At 40.3% G+C, this 25668-nt stretch overlaps 1 protein-coding gene across 3 annotated transcripts; it reads right to left on the bottom strand.

The window, feature by feature from the left end:
* Nucleotides 1-1592: 1592 nt before the first annotated feature.
* On the bottom strand, nt 1593-25404 carry rgs14b (regulator of G protein signaling 14b). Of its 3 annotated transcripts, XM_029701594.1 has the most exons (16): nt 25173-25404; nt 24786-24908; nt 23963-23984; nt 21582-21754; nt 16554-16646; nt 16306-16449; nt 15888-16088; nt 14993-15119; nt 14806-14876; nt 14520-14708; nt 13009-13085; nt 12761-12887; nt 12582-12663; nt 10375-10433; nt 2868-2982; nt 1593-2746 (listed from the first exon to the last, which is right to left on the bottom strand). In XM_029701594.1, exons 1-16 carry the CDS (start codon nt 25233-25235, stop codon nt 2364-2366), a joined length of 2049 nt encoding a protein of 682 aa, XP_029557454.1. In that variant the 5' UTR covers nt 25236-25404; the 3' UTR covers nt 1593-2363. The 3 variants fall into 3 exon arrangements, with proteins under 3 accessions (XP_029557454.1, XP_029557455.1, XP_029557453.1); XM_029701595.1 differs by lacking the exons at nt 24786-24908; nt 25173-25404 and adding an exon at nt 24178-24386 and having other exon boundaries at nt 14520-14705; XM_029701593.1 differs by lacking the exons at nt 24786-24908; nt 25173-25404 and adding an exon at nt 24178-24385.
* Between the last annotated feature and the right edge of the window lie 264 nt (nt 25405-25668).

Here is a 25668-nt window from a genome sequence, read left to right as displayed (position 1 = left end):
CTCCAGTTGTTCCATCGGGTTCAAGTCCGGGCTCTGGCTGGGCCACTCAATGACATTCAGAGACTTGTCCCGAAGCCACTCCTGCGTTGTGTTGGCTGTGTGCTTACGGTCGTTGTCCTGTTGGAAGGTGAACCTTCACCCCAGTCTGAGGTCCTGAGGGCTCCGGTGCAGGTTTTCATCAAGGATCTCTCTGTACTTTGCGCCATTCATCTTTCCCTCGATTCTGACTAGTCTCCCTGTCACTGAAAGACATCTCCACAGCATGATGCTGCCACCACCGTGCTTCACCGTAGGGATGGTGCCAGGTTTCCTCCAGACATGACGCTTGGCATTCAGGCCAAAGAGTTCAATCTTGGTTTCATCAAAACAGAGAAAACTTGCTCCAGAGCACTAAGGACCTCAGACTGGGGTGAAGTTTCAACTTCCAACAGGACAAGGACTCTAAGCACAGAGCCAAGACAACGCAGGAGTGGCTTCGGGACAAGTCCTTGAATGTCCTTGATTGGCCCAGCCAGAGCCTGGATTTGAACCCGACCGAACATCTCTGGAGAGACCTGAAAATAGATGTGCAGTGACGCTCCCTATCCAACCTGACAGAACTTGAGAGGATCTGCAGAGAAGAATGGGAGTAAGTCCCCAAATATTGGTGTGCCAAGCTTGTAGCATCATACCCAAGAAGACTCGATGCTGTACTTGCTGCCAAAGGTGCTTCAACAAAGTACTGAGTAAAGGGTCTGAATACTTATCTAAATGTAATATTTCAGTTTTTTATTTGTAATACATTTGCAAAAAAATCTAAAACCTGTTTTTGCTTTGTCTTTAGGAGGTATTGTGTGTAGATTGATGAGGGTAATTTTTTTAAATACACTACAGCCTTATTTTAAAATATAACTGTGTAAAAAGTCAAGGTCTCTGAATACTTTCCTATGGCACTGCATACAAAAAAAATCCCTGTTGTTTTTACAGGAACTTACTGGCAGCCAGTTACCTTTTGACAGTTTTATGGTACCAATGTTGTCACTGTAATCCATTGACGGTAGCATTACTGGTACTGTTATATATTTTAGGGAGTGGGGGAGGGGAGGGGAGGGGGAGAGTTGTTTGAATTCAGGTGATGTTACAATTCACCCATTTTCTACAATGGGCTTGCGTTTTACATGTATCTCCTATTTTGTGTGTGCTTGGTTTAAATATATATTTTTATTATAGTACAAAGACAGTGCTCGCTCTGAGAAGATGTAGACTACTTGTACTCTTTTCTACAACTAGATGCAGGACTGCTTGAGGTGTAAGGCTAAGAGACATGCCTGAGGATGGCTAAGTGGGAAGGCTAATAATTATACTCTTCCTCTCTCTCCTCCCCTCTCTGTCTGCTCTCTGTGTCTCACTTGCAATGAATACCAACAACACGCCGAAGGAGACTGAACATAAAAGGCTGCTAAATACCCAGGCAATTTTATGCTCTACAGTATCTCTTCAACAAGCAAGAGATACATTCATTTCTCCACTGGATTATTTCCAGTGGTGAAATTGTTGTGGCAAACGTTGTATTCCAATGACCTAATATAATTTGATTTCCACTTTCCACTTTACACTTTACACTGTATCAATACATCAATTTATTATCTCCCAGGCAAAATAAACAGCAGAACAACAGTAACAACATACAGACACTATAGTTAACCATTTATACTGTGCATTTAAAGGTCCGATGCATCCATTTTTATGTTTATATCAAATCATTTTTGGGTAACAATTAAATTCCATTAAAATGGTAAAAAAATAAACAAAAATAGCTTCTTGGAAAGGAGTAATTTCTCAAGCAAGAATTTAGCTAGGACTGTCTGGAAGTGGTATGAGTGGGGAGGGGAAAATTGAAAATTTGCTGTTATTGGCAGAGAGGTTTGGAACTTTCTTTCTTATTGGTCTATCAACTAATTTACTGCATGGTGATGTCACCACGGATGGCCAAAACTCCATCCCACCAAAACAGGCAGCAATTTCAGGTATTTTAGAACAGCTCTTATACTAAAAAGGCATTACCATAATTTTCACAATTTCACAGTATTATTCCAACCTCATAATGTGGAAATATATAGAAAACACAGGACAACCACATTTATGACTGCACTGAGCCTTTAAGCAAAGTGAAAATGTCAGTTCACACCACAGGTCAGGTAAACAACATGAGGCAATAGAAGGCACTTTACTGGAATTCCGCTTAATAAATAAGGTAAAACAGCCATTCCTAACTAGCCTGGGTACCAGTCTGTTTAGCTAATGTTCCTCTGTCATTGCTAAACAGACTTGTACCCAGGCTAATTCATAATCCATTCATCCACAGCATTTCTCTTTTCCCTCGGTCACACCACAGTCTCGCGGCCAGGGTCAGGGTCTGAGAGCTGGCTGTCTGAGGAGGGTGGTCTGGTCTGCTCCTCCCCTCCCACTCCTGTGTCTGAGAACTGCAGTGGAGGCCCAGAGGGAAGCTGAAAGGGCTCAGGGAAGGCATGGAAGTGGACAGGAGATGGCTCCAGCTCTGTCTCAGTGAGCCCTAGTCCATCCTGACCCCGCAGTCCCCCCATTCCTCCTCCTCTTTTCCCCTGCTCCTCCTCCTGGTCCTCCTCCTCGTGCGCCTCAGCCAGAGGGAGCTGTAGGAACTGAGGAAGCCACAGCTGCTCCTTCTTCAGCAGGCCTCTCTGATCGTCCACACTGCAGCACTGGGCTCTGGACAGAAGTTCCATCAGACCTGCAGACAACAGACAAATCATGTTAGGCTCATGTCTTAATGTAATAGCAACATAGATACCTGAAAACAGCTGATCATTGCAATAATGTCTAGTAGGTTCCCACACAAACCACTCCCTTACCATCCATGTCATAGGTTCTTCTAAAGGCAGGGTTTCTCAGCCTGGTGTTGGTCCGGACTCTGTCAGCACTAAAGAGGGAGCTGGTATCCACATCTACAACAGCTGATCTTCTTCCCTAACGAATATAGAAAAATGTCACGTTGTTTGAAATGCCAAGAACCTTTTAAAGCCTAGATTCAATCAGATCAAGTGTTAACCGGTGATAGCGGACTCCCACATAGCTGGTATTTTGGCGGTGTCGGAGTTGTAACTGTTATAGTTGTCAAATTGGTGAGCGGTTGCTCATGTGGTTGTCACGAAGCTACAACTGCCCCACTCACTTTGGAAGTTCAGAACAAGAAAGTGTATGCTATATAATGAAAATCATTAAAGAAATAAGGATTTATATCAGCCTAATCGGGGTGTAGATTACAACACAGATTCCAGTGTTCAAACTTGGAACAAGGCTGCATGGGATTATTATTAATGTGACTCGGTGCATCCAATGGCAATGTCTGCGATACCCACATAAAAAATACTACAGTTTGAAATAGAACATTCTAGTGCTTACTACAATATGTAGTATACTGTAGTATACTGTACTCCACACTGTAGTTGATAAATAGATTTATTTGACCATTTAAAACACAATACAACCACACCTGTGGATAATACATTAAAATCATCAGGGATGACACAAAAAAAAGTTTGAAAATGTATGAAATAAATATTACACACATAAACATAGCCTACTAGCCATACTTTGGTTACACATATATCAACAAATAAAACAATGGACAGGATGACAGTGCCTTAGCCTAGAGCAGGACTCCCTCAGTCGATCAGCGATCTCAGGTTCCTAAACCAAGTTAAATGACGGTTTAATCACGGCGATGTCAGGTGACGCCAGATGATGATGCAGATGGCTTGTCGGGTTCTGACATTATCTTCGGCCTCTCTGTAGCCTGTGATGCCAGATGATGATGATGGAGTTGGCTTGCTGACCCTGATGTCGTCCTCTGCTCAGCCCCGATGTAGCCTGGAATTCCTACTCCTCCACGTCCAACGTCCAACGTGTAGCACACACTTGGGCGATGCCTCTGCTACTGCTACAGCCCAATAAGCCCACCACACATCAGCCCAGAGCAGTAGTGATCCTCACTAGGAGCTCTCTGCCATTTCCACAATGCAGTCAGGTCTCATTGATCAAAAAGCAGCCGGGTGTTGAGATGCATCATTTAAATGCATGCCAACATTAGCCAGCTAGCAAAACCAGACAAATCAATCTGCCATCAGTCCTCCAACTCCGTGGGTAAAAACAACCAGATATATCCAATCAACAATTCAATAACTTATCAAAAACTAAAATATGTACAAAATTCCAGAGCTCTCTGTTTAGGCTGCCTTACAACGCCATGGAAACCACAGAGCCAGTATCCCTTGGTCATGTGTAGTACTTACTATAGAATTTTGTAGAATACTATGGGTGCTTTCGTTAATTCACTCTGGCTATCTATTAAGATTTCAGAGCACTCTTGTCTGAGTGCGCTAGAGTGCAGAATAACTGATGAATTTACGAACGCGCAACACCCGTTGAATATAAACGTTGGCAAAAAAATGTCATTAAATTGCTGTCAGCAACACAGTCACAAACGCTCTATATAACATGAAAACAGCCTAACCAGCTCTGCTAGGGCAAGTAAAATGGTCAGAGTGAGGTGTTCTCTCATTTGTGTCTGGAAGTATCTAGCAAGCTAGCCAACTTTAGCTTGTTAGCTTGGGTGCTTGAATGCCATTGCGAGGTCAGAATGCTCAGATCAACCCTACTCCTCAGCCAAAGTGTCCAGTGTGCGCTCTGAACTCTCCATGAGCAAAATGCTCTGAATTTATGAACTGACAACACTCTGAATGTATGAACGCCCAGAGCGCACTTTGGCACTCCAGTGGGAATAAGGAACACACACATTAGTACACACTGTAGTATTCCTCGATTGTGTAGTGCTTACTATAGCATTTTGTAGTGTACTGTAGAATTAGAATACTATACTCCACACTGTAGTATCCCTTGATTGTGTAGTGCTTACTATATAATTTTGTAGTATACTGTACAATACTATACTACACAACAAACTCTCCAGTGTTAATTTTTTATTTATAACTTTAAATCAACACTGAAAGTGTTGCATCTGTGGACCCATATAGACACCGGAACAGTGTTGAATTAAATTAACACACTGCTTAGTGCCTTTCAAGTAAATTGTAGAGTTACATGTGTCATGTCCTGACCAGTAAAGGGGTCATTTTGTTATTGGTGTTGGTCAGGACGTGGCAGGGGTGTGTTTGTTTTGTGTGTTTCGGGGTTTTTGGTTTATGTTCTATGTTTTCTATTTCTATGTGGGTTTTCTAGTTTGTCTATTTCTATGTTAGTTTTGGGAACAACCTCCAATTAGAAGCAGCTGGTTGTCGTTGCTTCTAATTGGAGGCCATCTTTAAGTGGGTTTATTTTCTCTTGTGTTTGTGGGTGGTTGTTTCTTTGTATAGATGTGTGGCCTTACAGGACTGTCGTTCGTTTTTCTTGTTTTGTTTAGTGTTCACCTTTATAAAATAAAAGTTAAGTATGGACACTTACCACGCTGAGTATTGGTCCGATATTTCTTACTCCTCAGAAGACGAAGATTATGACAACGTGACTGTATTTGTTAGTGACAGAGACATGATTGTTGCATTCATCCCTTTTTGGTCCCATTGACTTCACGAATATGTTATTATAAAAAAAGTTTTATTTTGAGGGCCTAGTTTTATCCTAATACAGGGGCCTGAATCTCCTACACATCACTTTGAACCAAAACCACACCTATCATTATCATATTTCCCAGGACGCTCTATTGCAGGTAGATATTTAGAGTCGTTTTTTCAATATCTATGTTTGTGCATTGATTGATTGATTAATTAATTAATCTTATACTACTCAAATATAAATTACCAAAATATTCTAAACTTATCCTAAATGTTACTTGGACTTATTGCACTGGTAACTGAAATGGTTGTTACAATTTAGATGGTTTAGTTAGTCCCATAGTTTAGTCTTCCCAACCCAGGGAGTCGTTCTGAATGCAGGTTGTGGGTGATAAATACATTTCAAAAAGTTGGATAGCCCCACAATGGATGGATTACAATAGGAATTACACATCACGTTGCAAGCCAGCATAATGCGACTTGCAGGCCTGATGTAAACCATTAATTTCAGGCCACTGTATTAAAGATTTGTTCCTAACGGGGTACAAACACCATGTAATGTCATCCTTTGTACCTTTAATTATAAGTGCGTAAGTGTACCCCAGTTCATACTGTACCTCAGGCCACATTGGGCCTGCAAGTAGGGTTGCAAAATTCTGAATTCCCAGATTTGTCTAAAATCGTGATTGAAGGATTTCTGATTTTCTCCTTCCATTTCCAAGAAAACTTCCAACCAGGATTTCTGTATAAGCTGGGAATTTGGGTAAAGTTACCAGAATGTTGCAACGCTGCATGCAAGTCACATTATGCTAGCTTGCATAGTTATGTGTAATTCCTATTGAACTCCATCCAGAGTTAGGATATATAACAGATGGAATTTTAATTCACCTGCAACCTTGCATTCAGAATGAGTGCCAGGGTTCGGAACATTGTGAGGAGACTACCGAAGGCATTTAAACTGGAACAACCATTTCAGTAACAGGTGCAAAAATCTAAATAACTGATTGGATTACTTTAGAAAAATGCATGTTATTTATCTTTGTGTAGCATAATATGAATCAGTCAATCAATGTACAGTACATGCACAAACTTAGATGTAGCAGAACAGATGCTTTAATGTTCAAATACATTGATAGAACTTCTGATCATTTTACATTTACATTTACATTTAAGTCATTTAGCAGACATTTTCTTGCCTTAGTACCTGACTTTCATACCTTAGACCACCTTTTGCAAAAATATTAAACACAAATGTCATCAGTGAATACAAAATTCATTGTTTAGTGTTTTGTTGACATAATAATAAAGGTGCAATATGCATAAATGGCTCCACCATTTCCTGGTTGCTAAAATTCTAATAGTTTGCCTAATTTCAGTTTTGTTGACAAAACAAGCAATGCATAGTGTAGAGAATCATTGTACCATCTAAACCGCCATGAAATATATTTTCAATCACCAGAAATATAGTATTTTCAGCTGTTTGAAGCAGGTATACAAAACCAAAAGTAAAAGACGCAAAAACGAAGCTTAAAAACGTGAAGCTTGGAAATAGTTCACATAGAACAGATCTAACACTTCTTACACTTGCTTTCAATGAGAATGACAAAGCTATAACTCACATTTATATGTGAATTTGGTCAGGTAACCCAAAAAGTTACATATTGCAGCTTTAACACATTGTTTTCATCAGAAGAGAAATGTGTACTATTGTGTTCACTGTTTCCGGCAATATGTAAATACTACTACACAAAATTCTAAATCATCCAATCACTGTCATAACATGTAAACTATATGGAAATATCTAGGCAATGGGGACTATCCAATTTTTATGATCTTTTAAAATATTGCAGACATGCAGAGATGCAGAGAATGAAGTTGGGTTACTCCTAAATCATCATCTCCAACATTGTGACCTTCCTTAGAGCTTTTCTTTGGTGTGGATTTAGGCCTATACATTCATATCCTTGTGTTTCTTTATTGTATTCACCTTTCCTTATTTCTATTGTGGATTGTGTTTCTGTGCGCCAATGGAAAGTCTACAAAACTATGAGCAAACAAAACTGTGTATTGAATACATGGAATTGAGTTGTGATGATACCGATGAATGAATCCTCCACATAATGTGCTTATTTTTGATTAAATGTAAAACACAGACTAGCTTTCTGTTTTGTCTGCTTGGATTTAAGAGAAAGGTATGATTGCGCAATTTTTTTTGCAGGCAGTTGTGTTCTTTTGATGAATGTATTTGCAATTTTGACTGTATAATAGAGTTTTGATGAAGGTATTTATGTTTTGAGAAGGCAACTACACTTTGAAAACACATTCATTGTTTTGCAAAAGGCCACAAAATTCTATGTCTTGCGGAGTCTGTTTTGAAAATCGACATTGTTCCAAAAAATGCTTGTACGTGATTCAGAAAAACTGAACTAGCACTTACTAATTTTACCATAATGTACTATATTATGTATTATAGTTTACCATGGTATATCGTGGTGAATACTATGTTAGGCCTATGATAACTTTGTAAATAATGGTATTTATTTATCCATATTACTCTACTGTGCAATGACAATCATGTACACAATGAATGTGCTGTACTGTAAATATGTAGCCATTGAAGAAATCTGATGTATCATGGTGTAAAGCTGGAAATCATTCCATGAATACGATCATTATGGAAATAAATAAAGGTTTACCTGGTAAAAAAATACTATAATTTACTTTCGCATACTACAGTACTTATTATAAACTGATTTAGTACACTGTAGTAAACTGTAGTACAGTGTAGAACAGTATATACTACACACTGCATTGATATGCTAATATGTAATTTGCATATACCCCAACCCCCTCCCCTATGTGCCAATTTCTGCCTCCCATGAGTGAGAAACCTACACGCCAAGTATAGATTATATATTGTTCCCAAAAAATGCAAAATAATGTGTGTGTGTATGAAAGTGTGTAGATATATGTGAATGCACTCCTTAGTGCCCCCACCCCTCTCCCCCGCACAATTGTGAGCTATAATTTTAATAAAGCTTATTTTAAACACAACAAACTCATGTCGGAAAAAGGTGAAACTAATCTATGCCTGTTCTGATAAAAACCTTAGGGCATTTAGCCTCGGAGGATGCCTTGCTTGACCACACCCTCCTTCCTTGCTCCTGGCCTGCCCTGCCTCTTCCACCAATCCATTTGTTTTTATGGACAGAGAAGAGCAGAAGCTCTGAGCTGTCCGATCAGGTCCATTGTCTACTGTCGGCCAACAGGTCATGGAGAAGAGCAGGAGTGCTGATCTGTTCATACTCATTCTGATCTACTTGCAGGTTATGGCAAGTTTGCTGTTTTAGTATTTGTCCAATAGAACACTACAATATACTACAGTAATGTCTGCAAAACTGCGACAAGAAATACTACAATATAATTCTACAGTAAATACTACAGTATGCTGGAGTAATGTATGCAAAAACACAAGACTAAATACTACAGTATGTGCTGTAATGTTTCTGGGAGAGAAAAAAACTGTTGTGCTACAGTTAAGTCCGTAAAAATACTACAATGAATACTATAGTACAGTGCCCTCCACAATTATTGGGACAGTAAAGCTTTTTTTCTTCTTTTGGCTCTATAGTCCAAAGTCCTATAGTCCAAAGTCCAAAGTATGGATTTGAAGTCAAACAATGACTATGAAGATAACGTGCAGATTCTCAGCTTTAATTTTAGGTTATGTTCATCCATATCGGGTGAACCGTTTAGAAATTACAGCACTTTTGTACATAGTCCCCACCTTTTAGGGGAGGAAAGTATTGGGACAAATTCACATATATGTTTATTAAAGTAGTAAAAACGTAAGAATTCGGTCCCATATTCATAGCACACAATGGCTACGTCAAGCTTGTGACTCTACAAACTTGTTCGATGCATTTGCTGTTTTTTTTTGTTGTGTTTCAGACTATTTTGTGCCCAATAGAAATGAATGTTAAATAGAGTATGTATCTAAACACTTCAACAGTAATGTGGATGCTACCATGATTACGGAGAATCCTGGATGATGAGTGAGAAAGTTACAGACGCTACATGGGAGGTACAGGGCAGCTTAGCATTTTTTAAGTGGTATGATATTTGCGCGTCTATAACTTTCTCACATTATTCATGATTCATTCAGGATTATCCGTAATCATGGTAGCATCCAGATTCATGTAGAAGTGTTTAGAAACATATTGTTATTTACAACAAAGGTGACTCCAAAAAGACACAATACATTATTTACCATTCATTTCTATTGAGCACAAAATAATCAGAAACACAACCAACACAAACATCAAATGTTTGTGAAATTTGTCCCAATACTTTTGGTCCCCTAAAATGGATGGACCATGTACAAAAAGTGCTGTAATTTCTAAATGGTTCACCAATATGGATGAATATTCACTCAAATTAAAGCTGACAGTCTGCACTTTAACCTCATACGCATTTTTTTATTTCAAATCCGAAGTTTTGAAGTATAGAGCCAAACAAAGAAAAAAAAATTCACTGTCCCAATAATTACAGAGGGCACTGTTTATAAATATACTAATACTACAGTTTTAATAACATAGTAAACTATGATATTTTTCATGTGGGTATAACGCCAGGAGCGGTATCCTGATTTGACAGCTCCAATGCAGTTACCTCCGATATCGCCTAAAAAAAAACAATGAAACTGCTTTGCAGGTAGACAGACAGATATATAGACAGACGGACAGACAGACAGACAGACAGGCAGACAGAACGTTGCTCAAGTACCACTCACCTGAAACACAGGGCCTGAGGAGCTACCACACACCATTGAGCTGCTGCTCTGCTCAGTACCTGGGGAAAATAATAGGATCAAATATTCTCAATATCAAAAACAAAACTACGCAAAACAATTTAGACGCGTGGCGGTCCCGAAATTTCGGCAGCCGGTGATTGTCAAGCAAATAACTGCCGGTCTCACGGTAATTGACCGTTAATTAACATAAATACATTTAGCATCTCCTGGCTTCCACACTGATGCAGACCTTTGGAACATCTACATTTTAAAAAGTCTAATAAATCCATGTAATATAGCCTACATCTTCACAATAAATCCATTATTTATTTTAGACAGGTTTAAAGAAACATGATATGAAGAAAATGTTCCACTGTCATTGGTATTATGAGGAAAAAACAGTTTTGGTAACTGATGCACATAAGTAAAAGATGACGAGATAATGTACTGTAAACGAAGCAAGTACACTCACAAGGACAACTACAGTAGTACACTGCCTATATATATATATATATATATATATATATATATATATATATATATATATATATATTCACACCTCTTGACTTTTCCACATTTTGCTGTGTTACATATTGGGATTAAAATGGATTTAATTGTCATTTTTTTTGTCAACGATCTACACAAAATACTCTGTAATGTCCAAATGGAGAAAAATTTTAACATTTGAAAAGAAATGTTTGGAAATAAAAAAACAAATATATCTTAATTAGATAAGTATTCAACCTCCTTAGTCAATACATGTTAGAATCACATTTGACAGTGATTAGAGCTGTGAGTCTTTCTGGTGAAAGGTGAATTTGTGTCTCTGTGTCTGTTGGAAAGCAGACTGAAACAAGTTTTTCTCTAGGATTTTGCCTGTGCTAAGCTCTATACCGTTTCTTTTTATCCCCAAAAAACTCCCTATCCTTGCCAATGACAAGCATACCCATAACAAGATGCAGCCACCACCATGCTTAAAAATATGAAGAGTGGTGCTCAGTGATGTGTTGTGTTGGATTTGCCCTGAACATAATGCTTTGTATTCAGGACAAAACGTTCACGTAACTTCCAATATATTTTGCAGGATTACTTTAGTGCCTTATTGCAAACAGGATGCATGTTTTGGAATATTTTCATCCTTTTCACTCTATAATTTATGTTAGTATTGTGGAGTAACTTCAATGTTGTTTATCCATCATCAGTTATCTGGAAAACCTCCCTGGTCTTGAATCTGTGCTTGAAATTCACTGCTAGACTGAGGGACCTTACAGATAAATGTATGTGAGATGGGGTAGTCATTTAAAAATCATGTTAAACACTATTATTGCACACCGAGTGAGTCCATGCAACTTATTTTGTGACTTGTTAAAAGGGTTGAATAGTTATTGACTTAAGACATTTCAGCTTTTCATTTTTAATTCATTTGTAAACATTTCTAAAAACATAATTCCACTTTGACATTATGAGGTATAGAGCAAACGCATGTAGATCAGTGACACAATATCTCAATTTAATCCATTTTGAATTCAGGCTGTAAAACAACAAAATGTGGAAAAAGTCAAGGGGTGTGAATGCTTTCTGAAGGCACAGTAGATGTATAATCTTCATTTTTACATTTACATTTAAGTCATTTAGCAGACGCTCTTATCCATTGTACTAAAAGAGAATATTATATTATATTTTACAGTCAGCTATTTATTTGCTGTTTACATTGAAATCACATTGTCCAACTCCATAGCTGTCATTGTCAAGCAAAACAAGACAATTAGTGATACAGAGTTGTCATGACAGCACAAACAGACTGGCACTTAGACTAGGTACTGTAATTACATAATAATTGCCTAAAAATGATTAGTTTTAATTCTTTGAGATTCATTGCAAAAACAAACGAGCACCACTAAGTACTGCCAATTGTGCTGTCTTCTTGGAAGTGATTACCATGAAGTTCGGAGTAAATACCAGACAAACACTGTAAATTATCAAGCTTTACAGAAAATTCTCACAGGAAATCATAGTGTTTGGCGTACTAGGACATAGCGTATTGCAGAATATTGTACTGACTCCTTTGGGGAAATATATGCATAAGCTTTGTGGATACAGTATCAGTTTTGAGCACAAGCAATCTCACTGTCTAGGTTTCTCTCCTGCACACACATACACACAATAGAAAACACAGAAAAACAAACAGAATTTTGCAGCATACTAGCCTTTCACTCTGTCCAGCGTTATCTTTTTGTTGGCCAGGGAGGTTACGGCCATGCTCATGCTCAGGGACTCTTTGCTCCCACTCTGAAATAAAAGGGAATACGGAGAGAAAACATCAGAGGGTTTATAGGTTATGCAACAGCACAGAACGTCACAATCAGAGTCCCATAGTTAGACTCACCATGGTGACTATGACGTCCTGTGGTCGCAGACGTTGCTTCTGGAGCACTGGGGTCAGTGCTTCCTGTAGAGACTTACTGGACTTTACCACAATACCCACTGTCTTCCCTGTGGACACTATCTCCACCCTGAGAAATAGACACAACTTGGCATTAGTCTGATTTTGTTTGTTTGTTTGTAGGGTTTATTTAATTACAAAAAAAATACAAAAGTGAACATGTTGTAAAATATCAGGATGTGGACACTCACGCAAATGTCACTCTGAGCTCCAAGAAGACCTGCTGCTCCTTCAGAACTGAGCTGTCTTGATCCAGAGAGAGGGGCTTCTGGGGAGAGACCGGAGAACAGAAGGCGAATAATGAACACAGTACATCAACTATACTTGGCATAGAAAATTCTCCCTACTCCTCCAACTAAGATGCTGCTGAGTGACAGACAGACACCATTTTGGGTAAAACCAATAGTCTGCTTGAGAGGTTGCTTGATTGATTGATTTTATAAGTCAGTTAAAAAAAAGACATATACACACAGTACATATTCAAACTTGTCAGCGATAACACAATAAAGTCTGACTTATTTCCATTGTGGTCCCTTGTGGTCCCATTGTGGTACATACTCTACACTCTTAGAAGTAAAGGTGCCTGGAAGAACCTTTTGGGGTTCTAAGAATTGCCACACCAGTGGAACCATTCCAGGTCAAAAAGGTTCCCAGAGGAACCCCTCTGAAAAGGGTCTTAGAGGAACCCCTGTGTAAAGGTTCAAACCGGAACCTTTTTGTGATGGGATGGGTTCAATAGTCCGCCACAGTGGACGCGTCATAATACCCATAAAAACACAGAAATGGTTCCAATTGTTTTTTCCGCCACACATTTTTCACATTATGAATTTGACCAAAAAAATCGAATTAATTGTGTTTGGTGTAGACTTACCTTGATGAGACGTTTTGATAGCTGTGTAATTCTCTCTCAGACAAGGTGAGTTTTATCAACATATTCACCTCAATTTCCTCTCAAAAATTTGCAATGACAATTATTGATGAAACTTACCTTGTCCGACCGAGAGAGATTTGCGCGGTTATCAAAACGTCACACCAGGGTAAGCCTACACGAAACACAGAACTTATATGAAGTAGCTCTAAAACCCCAGAGGGAAAAATGTATGGTGGGAAAACGATTGGAACCATTTCCAGTCCAGGTTTAAGAGTGGTACCGTGGTACTAAATGTTGAACCTTTTTAATAATATATTGTAGAGCTGGCAGCCTATCAGGAGATTGGAGGCGTGGCTTTACTATAGTTTTTTTTGCCAGCCGTTTGCCATTCCTGTTCGCAATGTTAAGTTTATACACTGCAAATTGAAGTGTTCCTCAAATATTTAGGCATCTTACATATTCTAATATAATATTAATATTGCTGAATACATATAGTAATAACGTGGTAACTCCATCTTTGGGATTTGCATAAGCTACAAAACTGTCAGTGTTCAAACTTAACATGCGATGACAATAAAACAGAACCGATGAACAGGGATGACATTTACACTAACGCCTTCAAGCTCAACTCTGGACCTACAAACCAGTTCCACTGCATTTTTTCATTGTTCCCCTCTAATCAGGGACTGATTTAGACATGGGACACCAGGTGTGTGCAATAAATGATCAGGTAGAACAGAAAAACAGCAAGCTCTGGACCTCGTAGGGTAAGAGATATTACTCAGCTGGCCTCGGCTCTGCATGTAGGAGCCGATTCTGACTGAGGCTCACCTTGTCCTTGCCCTGCAGGTAGATGATGACATCCGAGAGGGGGAGGCCTCTCTTCTCACAGAGCCCAGTCAGCATAGTGCGGATGGAGAGACCAGGTCGGGCAGGAGCCAGGGAGGCAGTGCCGTCAGGTAGGAACACACAACAGTACTTCTCTGCCTGGCCCGCACGCCAACGCTCCTTCTCCAACTTCTGGGGGGAAAGGGGGTAAAAAGCACAAGTTAATTCAAAGTTGAAATAACTATTATGTGATAGTCAGAGCTTAGTGTGTGTGTGCGTGCGTGCTCACCTCTGCTGCATTGAGGAGAGATCCCGACCTGGCTGTGCTCTGTAAGACTGCAGCATGGTCAGCAAGCTCAGCTAAGGGAATGGGTAGGGGGTATATTCAGCTGCAGATATACTGTATGTCATCAGACCAGAAAAGTAATAGACTGTAATGTAAATTCTGAACCAATGCTATCCCTATTGTATTATACCTCCCCACGATCCCCTCTTTTCCTGTCCTTTCTCTCTGGTCAGCTTGTTCTGTGGAACTCCTTTTCTCTTCTCTGCTCCCTCGTCCAAATCCAAAGGTAGAGACTTTCCGGGTTTGACCTTTGGTTTCTATGAACAATACTCAGTTATGAAGTGATGTGTTGGTTTATGCACAAACTTTAGAGCACATTTTTACAATACTGTATGGTCAGGGCCGGCCCTAGCCTTTTGGCGGCCCTAAACGAGATTTAGTTGAGGGGCCCCACACCTCGCGGGCAAAACATTTTAGTGGCCCCCCTCTTGACGGCTGAGATAAAGTACATTTCCCGTAATTCTACACATTTTGCCATGGGGCGCAGAGATAATGTTGCAGTTTTAAAGCAAGTTTCAGCAATTCTACACATTTTGCCATGAGGTGGAGATAACATTTTGCCATTTTATAACTAACTTCATGCAATTCTATTAATTTTGCAACCGGGGAGGAGATAACATTATTACGTTTTACAGTTAATTTTCTGCAATTCTACACATTTTGCCATTACTTATTCCATGTTAATATATCTGAGTGAGAGTGACTAACAAAATCAATGGGGGCCCCTGAGCACGTGTTCTTCTTACCCGGTCGTTAATTCGGACATGATTACTACAAGTTCAGATAGCTGGCTAGACTAATTTTCCAATCTAAAAATATTTTGCTGACTTGGAATAATTGAGTGACTGTCAGCGACTGACATAACAAGAGGAAAACTGCTGATACACAACCATATCTCTAAACTGCACCTTGTGTATTCTACTATTCTAACTCTCAACAAACAGTAAGTTGAAACCCCAACTGAGTTCCAATTGTATTTTTTATTTTTGTACGCTTATACCTGGGGCCGGCCCTGTGTACGGTACCTCTTTGGGTTTCTGGTCAGCCTTGGGTCTGTCACTAAGAGAGGGGATGTCAGTCCCAGCAGTCTTTCTGGTTGCTGTGCTCTTCGAGCGGGGGCCCAGCTCAGGTAGAGGCCTGCCCTCCACATTGGCCAACATGCAGCTCTGATAGAGCTGGGAGCGAACAAAGCGTGTGTAGCTGTCAAACTTCATCAGCTTGAAGATCTGAAGTGAGGGGGAGAGAGAGAGAGGAAGCCTTTTTAAGTCAGGCAACACAACCATCTTTGTTACTAAACTCAGTTTTCATGGCATTTCTTATTTTTCCTGCTGTTTCCCACAGCAAAAGATGGGCATGCTACTGTATGAATACTTAATAAAGGAATATTTCATTATTTTCTAACGGAGGCTTGCTACAGTAGATGATGTGTCCATGATGGTGTACCTGTTGTTGAGCCTTGTGATACATGTCAGGTTGAGGGTTTCTCACTTCCCACTCCTCGATGCGGACTTTGTCATCAATGTTGATGGGATGGGAGGCACTGCCTGAGAGGTAACTGCTGTAGATGGAGCGAGCGTCCTGATTTAACTGGCCAGAAAAGGAACATGGTCAGACCCTGACAGATAGAGACCCCTCTTAGCACATGGGGTAATCTTGAAGATGTCAAAAACCAATTTTCATCTGTGAAGTACCTTCTCTTTCTGATTGACTGGGATCTGTCTGAACTTTTCACATGCCTGCCAAAATAAGATGTTCTCAGCACTGACCTCCGACTTCAGGAAAGCCTGTGGGTTTAAGCAGAAAAATAGTCTTGTCACCAATATTTACCCAACCACAATACCTTATCACCAGGCATAATCTTCAGCCTGTTTATACTGTCTGAAAACTGTGGGTAGTTTCTTAAGGGGTTAAGGGGGAAACCTCTTTCATAGTGTTTTTTTATTGGACCTTAATACTACCTTAAATTTGACTTACAGTATACCCTGCAAACCAAAATTGGTTCTGAGAACGTTCCCAGAACATTCATTAGGTTGCCATAAAAACTGTCTAGTTGTGCTGATGATTATACAATGTTTGTATAAAAAATTTGCCTGATGTTGCAAAAACGTTCCCAGAACACATTTTGTTATTACATCACCTGGAAACCTAATAAGAACCTTAGGGCAATGTTCTGTGGTGGTTGTTACAGATGTAGTGCACAACATTTCAGTGAATGTTAGGAGAACAAGGATATTTAATTTAAAAAAAAATTCTTATCAAGAACATTACTTGAATGTTTTTGGGACGTTATCATCCTAATGTTAGATAAAACCCTAACTAGAACTTAATGGGAATGTTAGCTAATGTCCTGGGAATGTTCTCAGTTTGCTGGGTATTGTTTACTCTGATATTTCTGTCTCACTCACACACATTCCTCTGCTCTCCACAGGCCCGTAATCCAAACTGGTGAATCTCATCTCTTTTCCCATAAATCCTCCAGCCCTCAGGAGAAAATCAGACGCCCATGTGGTTCTGACTATTTAAGGGACTCTTGCGTGGGCCTCTTTTTCACTTTAATTTCTTTGGCATTTTGACAAACAGTCTTTGTGGCAGGGTTATGTAGTGTCTCCCAGTCAGTAAAAAAATGCTTTCATTCAAATAATGTTTTCTGTTTGCTTTTCATGTATTGTGTAATTGATGTGTATATACAGTACCAGTCAAAAGTTTGGACACAACTACTCATTCAAGGGTTTTTCTTTATTTTGACTATTGTAGAATAATAGTGAAGACATCAAAACTATGAAATAACACATATGGAATCATGTAGTAACCAAAAAAGTGTTAAACAAATCAAAATATATTTTATATGTGAGATTCATCGAAGCAGCCACCCTTTCCCTTGATGACAACTTTGCACACTTTTAACCTTCTCTCAACCAGCTTCACCTGGAATGATTTTCCAACAGTCTAGAAGGTGTTCCCACATATGCTGAGCACTTGTTGGCTGCTTTTCCTTCACTCTGCGATTCAACTCATCCCAAACCATCTCAATTGGGTTGAGGTCTGGTGATTGTGGAGGTACTGTAGATATAGTGTAATTGTTGTTTTTTGATGTGTTCATGCAGGGCTTATATCAAATCAAATACAATTTTATTGGTCACATACACATATTTAGCAGAACTTATCGTGGGTGTAGAGAAATGCTTGTGTTCTTAGCTCCACCAGTGCAGTAATATCTAACAATTCACAACAATACACAAAAATCTAAAAGTAAAATAATGGAATTAAGAAATGTATAAATATTAGGATGAGCAATGTCAGAGTGGCATTGACTAAAATACAGTAGAATAGAATACAGCACAAATGAGTAAAACAGTATGTAAACATTATTAAAGTGACCAGTGATTCCATGTCTATGTATATAGGGCAGTAGCCTCTAAGGTACAGGGTTGAGTAACCGGGTGGTAGCCAGCTAGTGATGGCTATTTAACAGTCTGACGGCCTTGAGATAGAAGTTGTATTTCAGTTTCTCGGTTCCAGCTTTGATGCACCTGTACTGACCTTGCCTTCTGGATGATAGCGGGGTGAACAGTCCGTGGCTTGGGTGGCTGGTGTCCTTGATGATCTTTTTGGCCTTCCTGTGACATCGGGTGCTGTAGGTGTCCTGGAGGGCAGGCAATGTGCCCCGGGTGATGCATTGGGCAGACCGCACCACTCTCTGGAGAGCCCTGCGGTTGCGGGCGGTGCAGTTGCCGTACCAGGCGGTGATACAGCCTGACAGGATGTTCTCAAATGTGCATCTGTAAAAGTTTGGGAGGGTCTTAGGGGCCAAGCCAAATTTCTTCAGCCTCCTGAGGTTGAAGAGGCGCTGTTGCGCCTTCTTCACCACGCTGTCTGTGTGGGTGGACCTTTTCAGAAAGTCAGAGATGTGTACGCCGAGGAACTTGAAGCTTTCCACCTTCTCCATTGTGGTCCCTTCAATGTGGATAGGGGCGTGCTCCCTCTGCTTTTTCCTGAAGTCCCCGATCAACTCTTACGTTTTGTTGATGTTAAAGGAGAGGTTATTTTCCTGGCACCACTCCGCCAGGGCCCTCACCTCCTCCCTGTAGGCTGTCTCGTCATTGTTGCAAACTTGCTGGCTGAGTTGGAGGCGTGTGTGGCCATGCAGTCATAGGTGAACAAGCAGTACAGGAGGGGGCTGAGTACTCACTTTTATGGGGTTTCGTGTGTTGAGGATCAGTGAAGTGGAGGTGTTGTTTCCTACCTTCACCACCTGGGGGCGGCCCGTCAGGAAGTCCAGGACCCAGTTGCACAGGGCATTCTTACATAGGTATTCCCCTTGAATATGTCTGTAAACACTCCAGCCAACTGGTCTACGCATTCTCTGATGACGCGGCTAGGGATACTGTCTGGGCCGGCAGCCATGCAACTTCTTATGGCTTGGGGGCAGTATTTCAACGTCTGGATGAGAAGCGTGCCCAAAGTAAACTGCCTGTTACTCAGGCCCAGAAGCCAGGATATGCATATAAATAAATGTAAATTCGGATAGAAAACACTCTAAAGTTTCCAAAACTGTTAAAATAATGTCTGTGAGTATAACAGAACTGATATGGCAGGTGAAAACCTGAGGAAAATACATCCAAGAAGTGGGATTTCTTTGATGTGGGTATTTTCAATTGAATGCCTATAGAGTATCTAATGGGTTAGGATCCAGATTGCAGTTCCTATGGCTTCCACTAGATGTCAACGGTCTTTAGACATTGTTTCAGGCTTGTTTTCTGAAAAATGAAGAAGAGTGCGACCTTTCTGTCAGTGGACTGTAGAATCATGCCGTGCTGGTTTGCTCCGCATGACCGAGTGCGCACCCTTTGTTGTTTTTCCTTTCTATTGAATACGCTACTGTCTGGTTGAAATATTATAAATTATTTAGACAATTGACAACCTGAGGATTAATTATAAAAATCGTTTGACATGTTTCGATGAACTTTACCGGTACTATTAGGATGTGTTCGTCTGCATGTCTTGACCGCCTTTGAGCCAGTGGATTACTGAACAAAATGCGCCAACAAAACTGAGTTTTTGGGATATAAAGAGGGACTTTATCGAACAAAACAAACATTTTTTGTGTAGCTGGGACTCTTGTGACGTTTTGCTTGTTTGATTGCCTTACGGAGGGAATAACTACATGGTTTGTATTTTGACCATCTTCCCAGTCATCTTGCCGTGGTTAGCGCTTTCAGTTTTGAGCGAATGCTGCCATCTGTCCATGGTTTCTGGTTTGGGTAGGTTTAAATAGGGACAGTGGGAACAACCTCCCCTATACACTTCCTGATGAACTCAGTCACTGTGTCTGAGTATACATCAATGTTATTATCCGAGGCTACCCGGAACATATCCCAGTCCACATGATCAAAACAATCTTGAAGCATGGATTCCGATTGATCAGACCAGCGTTGAATAAACCTTAGCATGGACTTCCTGTTTGAGTTTCTGCCTCTAGGAAGGGAGGAGAAAAATCGAGTCGTGATCTGATTTGCCGAAGGGGCCTTGTAGTGTAGGCATCCAGGAAGAAAGAATAGGAGGGGTCGAGTGTTTGGATATTACATTTTTGCATCTGAGCTCCTAGTGTGCGGCTCTCCCTTATTTTCAAGGGGTCGAGTGTTTTCCCATCGCGAGTACTACAGTCAATGTGTTGGTAGAACTTCGGTAGCATTTTCCTCAAATTTGCTTTGTTAAAATCCAGAGCTACAATAAATACAATAAACCTCAGGGTATGTTGTTTCCAGTTTGCATAAAGTCCAGTGTAGTTCCTTGAGGGACATTGGGGTATCGGCTTGAGGGGGAATATACACAGCTGTGACTATAACCAAAGAGAATTCTCTTGGGAGGTAATACGGTCGGAGTTTGATTGGGAGGTATTCTAGGTCAGGTGAACAAAAGGACTTGAGTTTCTGTACGTTATCACAATCACACCATGAGTAGTTAATCATGAAACATACACCACGCCCTTCTTCTACCCAGAGAGTTCTTTATTCCTGTCTGTGGGATGTACTGAGAACCCAGCTGGCTGTATGGATGGAGACAGTATATCCAGAGAGAGACATGATTCCATGAAATAGAGTATATTACACTCCGTGATGTCTCTCTAGAAGGAGATCCTCACCCTGAGCTCGTTTACTATATTGTCCAGAGACTGAACATTAGCGAGTAATATACTCAGAAGCGGTGGATGGTATGCCTGCCTCCTGAGTCAGACTAGAAGTCCACTCCGAATACATCTTCGCCGACGAGCAGCATCTTGGAGCAGCCTCTGGGATAAGTTAAATTGCCCTGAGGGGTAAGAACAAAGGATCCAATTCGGGAAATTCCTGGTCGTAATATGGTGGTGAGTTACCGCCACTGATATCCAAAAGTTATTTCCGGCTTTATGTAATAACACAAAAACATTCTGGGCGAATAGTGTAAGAAATAAGACAAAAAAGCAAAATACTGCAAAGTTGCTTAGCAGCTAGAAGCAGTGCTGCCATGTCTAAGATGGCGATGACATCCTGAGACCGCGGTTAAATAAAGGTAAAATAATCAATACAAAATCATAGTCTTTCCTTTACATGACAATGTAAGTGTTCAAAATGACTTCATTTATCTCTTAAAAACACACAAGACCCATAAACACACACTGTATACTAAAGCTCATCATGAATAAGCCTGAAAGATTGTGTACAGTCAGGTTTAGGTCCTACCGTGAAGTAGAGGACACCAGTTGGGTCCTGTAGTAGCCTCTCAAAGCTCACAGCCCAGCTGGCCACCTTCCCCACACCACTGGCTCCATCACTGGGCACGGTGGGGAGACTGGAGTTACTGCTGGAACACAGGCCCGCACTGGCTCCACGCTCCTCTGGTACCACATTCAGCTCTGGAGACATTAACAACAGGGCTGTACTGGATGTAATACAGAAACTACCATATATGCTTCACTTTGAAATATGATATGTGTCTTCTCCTGTACTTGAACATAGTAATGTGATTTTGAATACAGAGAACTTAAATCTAATCACTGAGCTGTGAAAATGTACAGGAAATTAAAAGACGAATGTACAAAAAACAAGTCCTGCGAAACTCCCTCACGTGACTTTCTTTCACATACAGCTGTCAGCTATTGACGAGGAAGTCATTGTGGTAACACTGTAACTTCAGAGCCAGACAGGCAGGTGAACCTAATAGACAGTGCATTCTTTAGCTTTTACAAACAGTAAACACTACTACAGTGAGCTACAAAAGTATTGGGACAGTGACACATTTTTTGGTGTTTTGGCTCTGTACTCCAGCACAATGGTACAATGACTGTGAGGTTGAAGTGCAGACTGTCAGCTTAAATTTGAGGGTATTTTTTTTATCCATATCGGGTGAACCATTTAGAAATTACATCACTTTTTGTACATAGTCCCCCCCCCATTTTAGGGAACCAAAAGTATTGGGACAAACTCACTTATGTGTATTATCGTAGTCAAACGTTTAGTATTTGGTCCCATATTCCTAGCATTAAATGATTACATCAAGCTTGTTGTGACTCTACAAACTTGTTGGATGCATTTGCTGTTTGTTTTGGGTTGTGTTTCAGATTATTTTGTGCCCAATAGAAATGAATGTTAAATAATGTATTGTCATTTTGGAATCCCTTTTATTGTAAATAAGAATAGAATATGTTTCTAAACACTTCTACATTCATGTGGATGCTACCATGATTACGGATAGTCTTGAATGAATCATGAATAATGATGAGTGGAGAAAGTCACAGACGCACAAATATCATACCCCCAAGACATGCTACCTTCTCTCCATTACGGTAACAGGGGAGCTTAGCACATTTCTTTGTTGTTGGGGGAGGAGGGGTGTGATATTTGTGCTCACTCATCATTATTCACTTTGAGATATTATTTGTGTCTTCTCCTGCACTTGAACACAGTAATGCGATTTTGAATACAGAACACTTTAATCTAATCACTGAGTTGTGAAAATCTACAGGAAATTAAAAGATGAATGTACAAGAGGACAAGTCCTGAGCAACTCCCTCACGTGACTTTCTCTCACATACGGCTGTCAGCTATTGACGAGGAAGTCATTGTGGTAACCCCGTAACTTCAGAGCCAGACAGGCAGGTGAACCTAATAGACAGCGCATTCTTTAGCTTTTACAAACAGTAAACACTACTTACAGTGAACTACAAAAGTATTGGGACAGTGACATTTTTGTTGTTGCTTTGGCTCTGCACTCCAGCACTTTGAATTTGAAATGATACAGTGACTATGAGGTCGAAGTGCAGAACGTCAGCTTTCATTTGAGGGGATTTTCATCCATATCGGGTGAACCGTTTAGAATTACACCACTTTTTGTACATAGTCCCCCCGTTTTAGGGAACCAAAAGTATTGGGACAAATTCACTTATGTGTATTAATGTAGTCAAAAGTTTAGTATTTGGTCCCATATTCCTAGCGTGCATTGACTAAATCAAGCTTGTGACTCTACACACTTGTTGGATGCATTTGCTGTTAGTTTTGGTTGTTTCAGATTATTTTGTGCCCAATAGAAATGAATGTTAAATAGTGTAATGTGTCCTTTTGGAGTCACTTTTATTGTAAAGCTGACAGTCATTGTATCATTTCATTGTTTCACTGCAATACTTTTGGAGCTAACTGTATATGAGTGAAACATGTTGAGAGAGGACACTGTGCTACAGGGCCATTCACTTATTCACATGCAGCTCTGATGTACAGCTCCTCAAAGCACTCAGCAGGTGAGTGAGTGACTGAGTGAGTGAGTGAGTGAGTGAGTGAGTGAGTGAGTGAGTGAGTGAGTGAGTGGGTGAGTGAGTGGGTGAGTGAGTGGGTGGGTGAGTGGGTGAGTGAGTGAGTGAGTGAGTGAGTGAGTGAGTGAGTGAGTGAGTGAGTGAGTGAGTGAGTGAGTGAGTGAGTGAGTGAGTGAGTGAGTGAGTGAGTGAGTGAGTGAGTGAGTGAGTGAGTGAGTGAGTGCATCCATATGTATAACTGGGAGAAAGCAGACCATCTATTGTCTGGTCCAACATGTTCAGTGAAAAAAACCCGAATGTGTCCATGTTTCAACTCACCTCCGTCCGACACTGCCAGGCTCTGTAACCACAAACATAGACTAGTGAATAAATCTGCTTTGGATTAGGTTAACAACAATCAGATACACAATGATTTTATATCTAAAGTAACATATTTTTAGTTGGCGTAAAACCTCTAATCTTTAGAAGACTTTAGAGCTTAGACAGTGAGACTGTGAGACAGAAAGACAGACAGACAGTCTAGGCCCACTTACTGCACGTCCATTCGTTATTCCAAGGTTTTTATGTGTTAGGAACATTGCCGTATCGCTTCGGTTAATTGAAAGATTCCAAGAGAGACATTGATAGATCACTGAAGAAGGGTTCCGGTAATGTTCTTCTCTGAACCAACTTGCTTTGCAGTGACTGCCACTTCCTGACTGCACAGGAAGTCTTGCCATAGCAACATGACCACAAGAGGATGTGTGTGCACTCTACACAAACCCTCGTCTTACTTTACCCCCTTGTCTAAAGCAATATCGTTCTCATTCATGCAGACAACAGAATACACCAAAACATGAAATGAACACACTGAAGATTACAGTTTGAAAATAGTTTGTGGTGTTTGAGTTTCTCTAGCCAAATATTGGTCATGTGTTTTAATTAGCATAAAACTGGATCTTAACCATATAGAATTAGGAAGATCTCTATGCTTAACCTTGACAAATTTCCACCAGCTGTAAGTGACTAAACACACGCCATCACCACCATAAACCACAGCTCACATATTGTTATCTAATATTAGTTAATAATTAGTTAGTACATTGTTATCTATAAGTGAATTAAGTTAATTATCTATAAGAGAATTTTAGCATAGGTTTACCCTTGTGAGATTCAGTGGTCTAATGCTGGTTTCATTGTTGTATCTTCCAAGTCTCCTTCGGAGAGAGGATCTCAGGGCAAGTTGAGAGAATCCTTTGGTGAACTCTTTGAACATCATTGTTTTCTGTAGGATAAATTCAAAACAATCCAACATTGATCAGATAAATTACGTCACACTTGGCTCAACTATAATATGACTTGTCTGAGCATGTTTCATACTCTCTAAAAATCTTGAACTTCCATAACAACCCAAGGGGAGCGGGTAAATCTGATCCTAGCTATCCCTAAATGCTACAAAAGGCACCACAGGAAATTCCCCCAAAAGCCACAACCCTCACAATACAGAATATCTACTGCACATGATTAAATGTATGTAAAAGTATTGTACCTTCTCTCTGGATTCTCCAGTTGTTTTCCTCAAAGGACAGTGGCAGGATGCAGAGGTCTCCATGGCAGTGGTGGAGCCTACTGGAATAGACAGAGAGAGAAAGAAGAGGAAAGGAGATGAGACGTTAACAGCTCTGGGCGGCTGATGCCAGGGGACTGGTCTGGGGCCCACAGTGATGATGGCTTATCACTGAACAAACAACATCCCAGCCATAAACCACAGCTCACATGGATATAAAAATCAATGGGTGGGACACAGATAGATAAACACAGCAACCACTCAAGGGGAAGTCTCAGGTTGTCTCCTCCTCCATTCCAGTTTCACAGTGACTGTCTGTTCCTAAAACTGTGTGAACCAGCCCGCATGTAACCCACTCATAACCCATTTTAACATAAACCAGCCTGCATGCCCATATGGCCATTTATACATACACAATATAGACCTGTGCATACCATGTTTTTATTTCACAATTCAAGAAAATAACATTGACCTTCAT

This window comes from Salmo trutta, chromosome 19, assembly GCF_901001165.1.
Source record: "Salmo trutta chromosome 19, fSalTru1.1, whole genome shotgun sequence".
Taxonomy (NCBI): domain Eukaryota; kingdom Metazoa; phylum Chordata; class Actinopteri; order Salmoniformes; family Salmonidae; genus Salmo; species Salmo trutta.
Note: the sequence above shows the minus strand (reverse complement) of the source record. Positions and strands in the feature narration are given on the sequence as shown.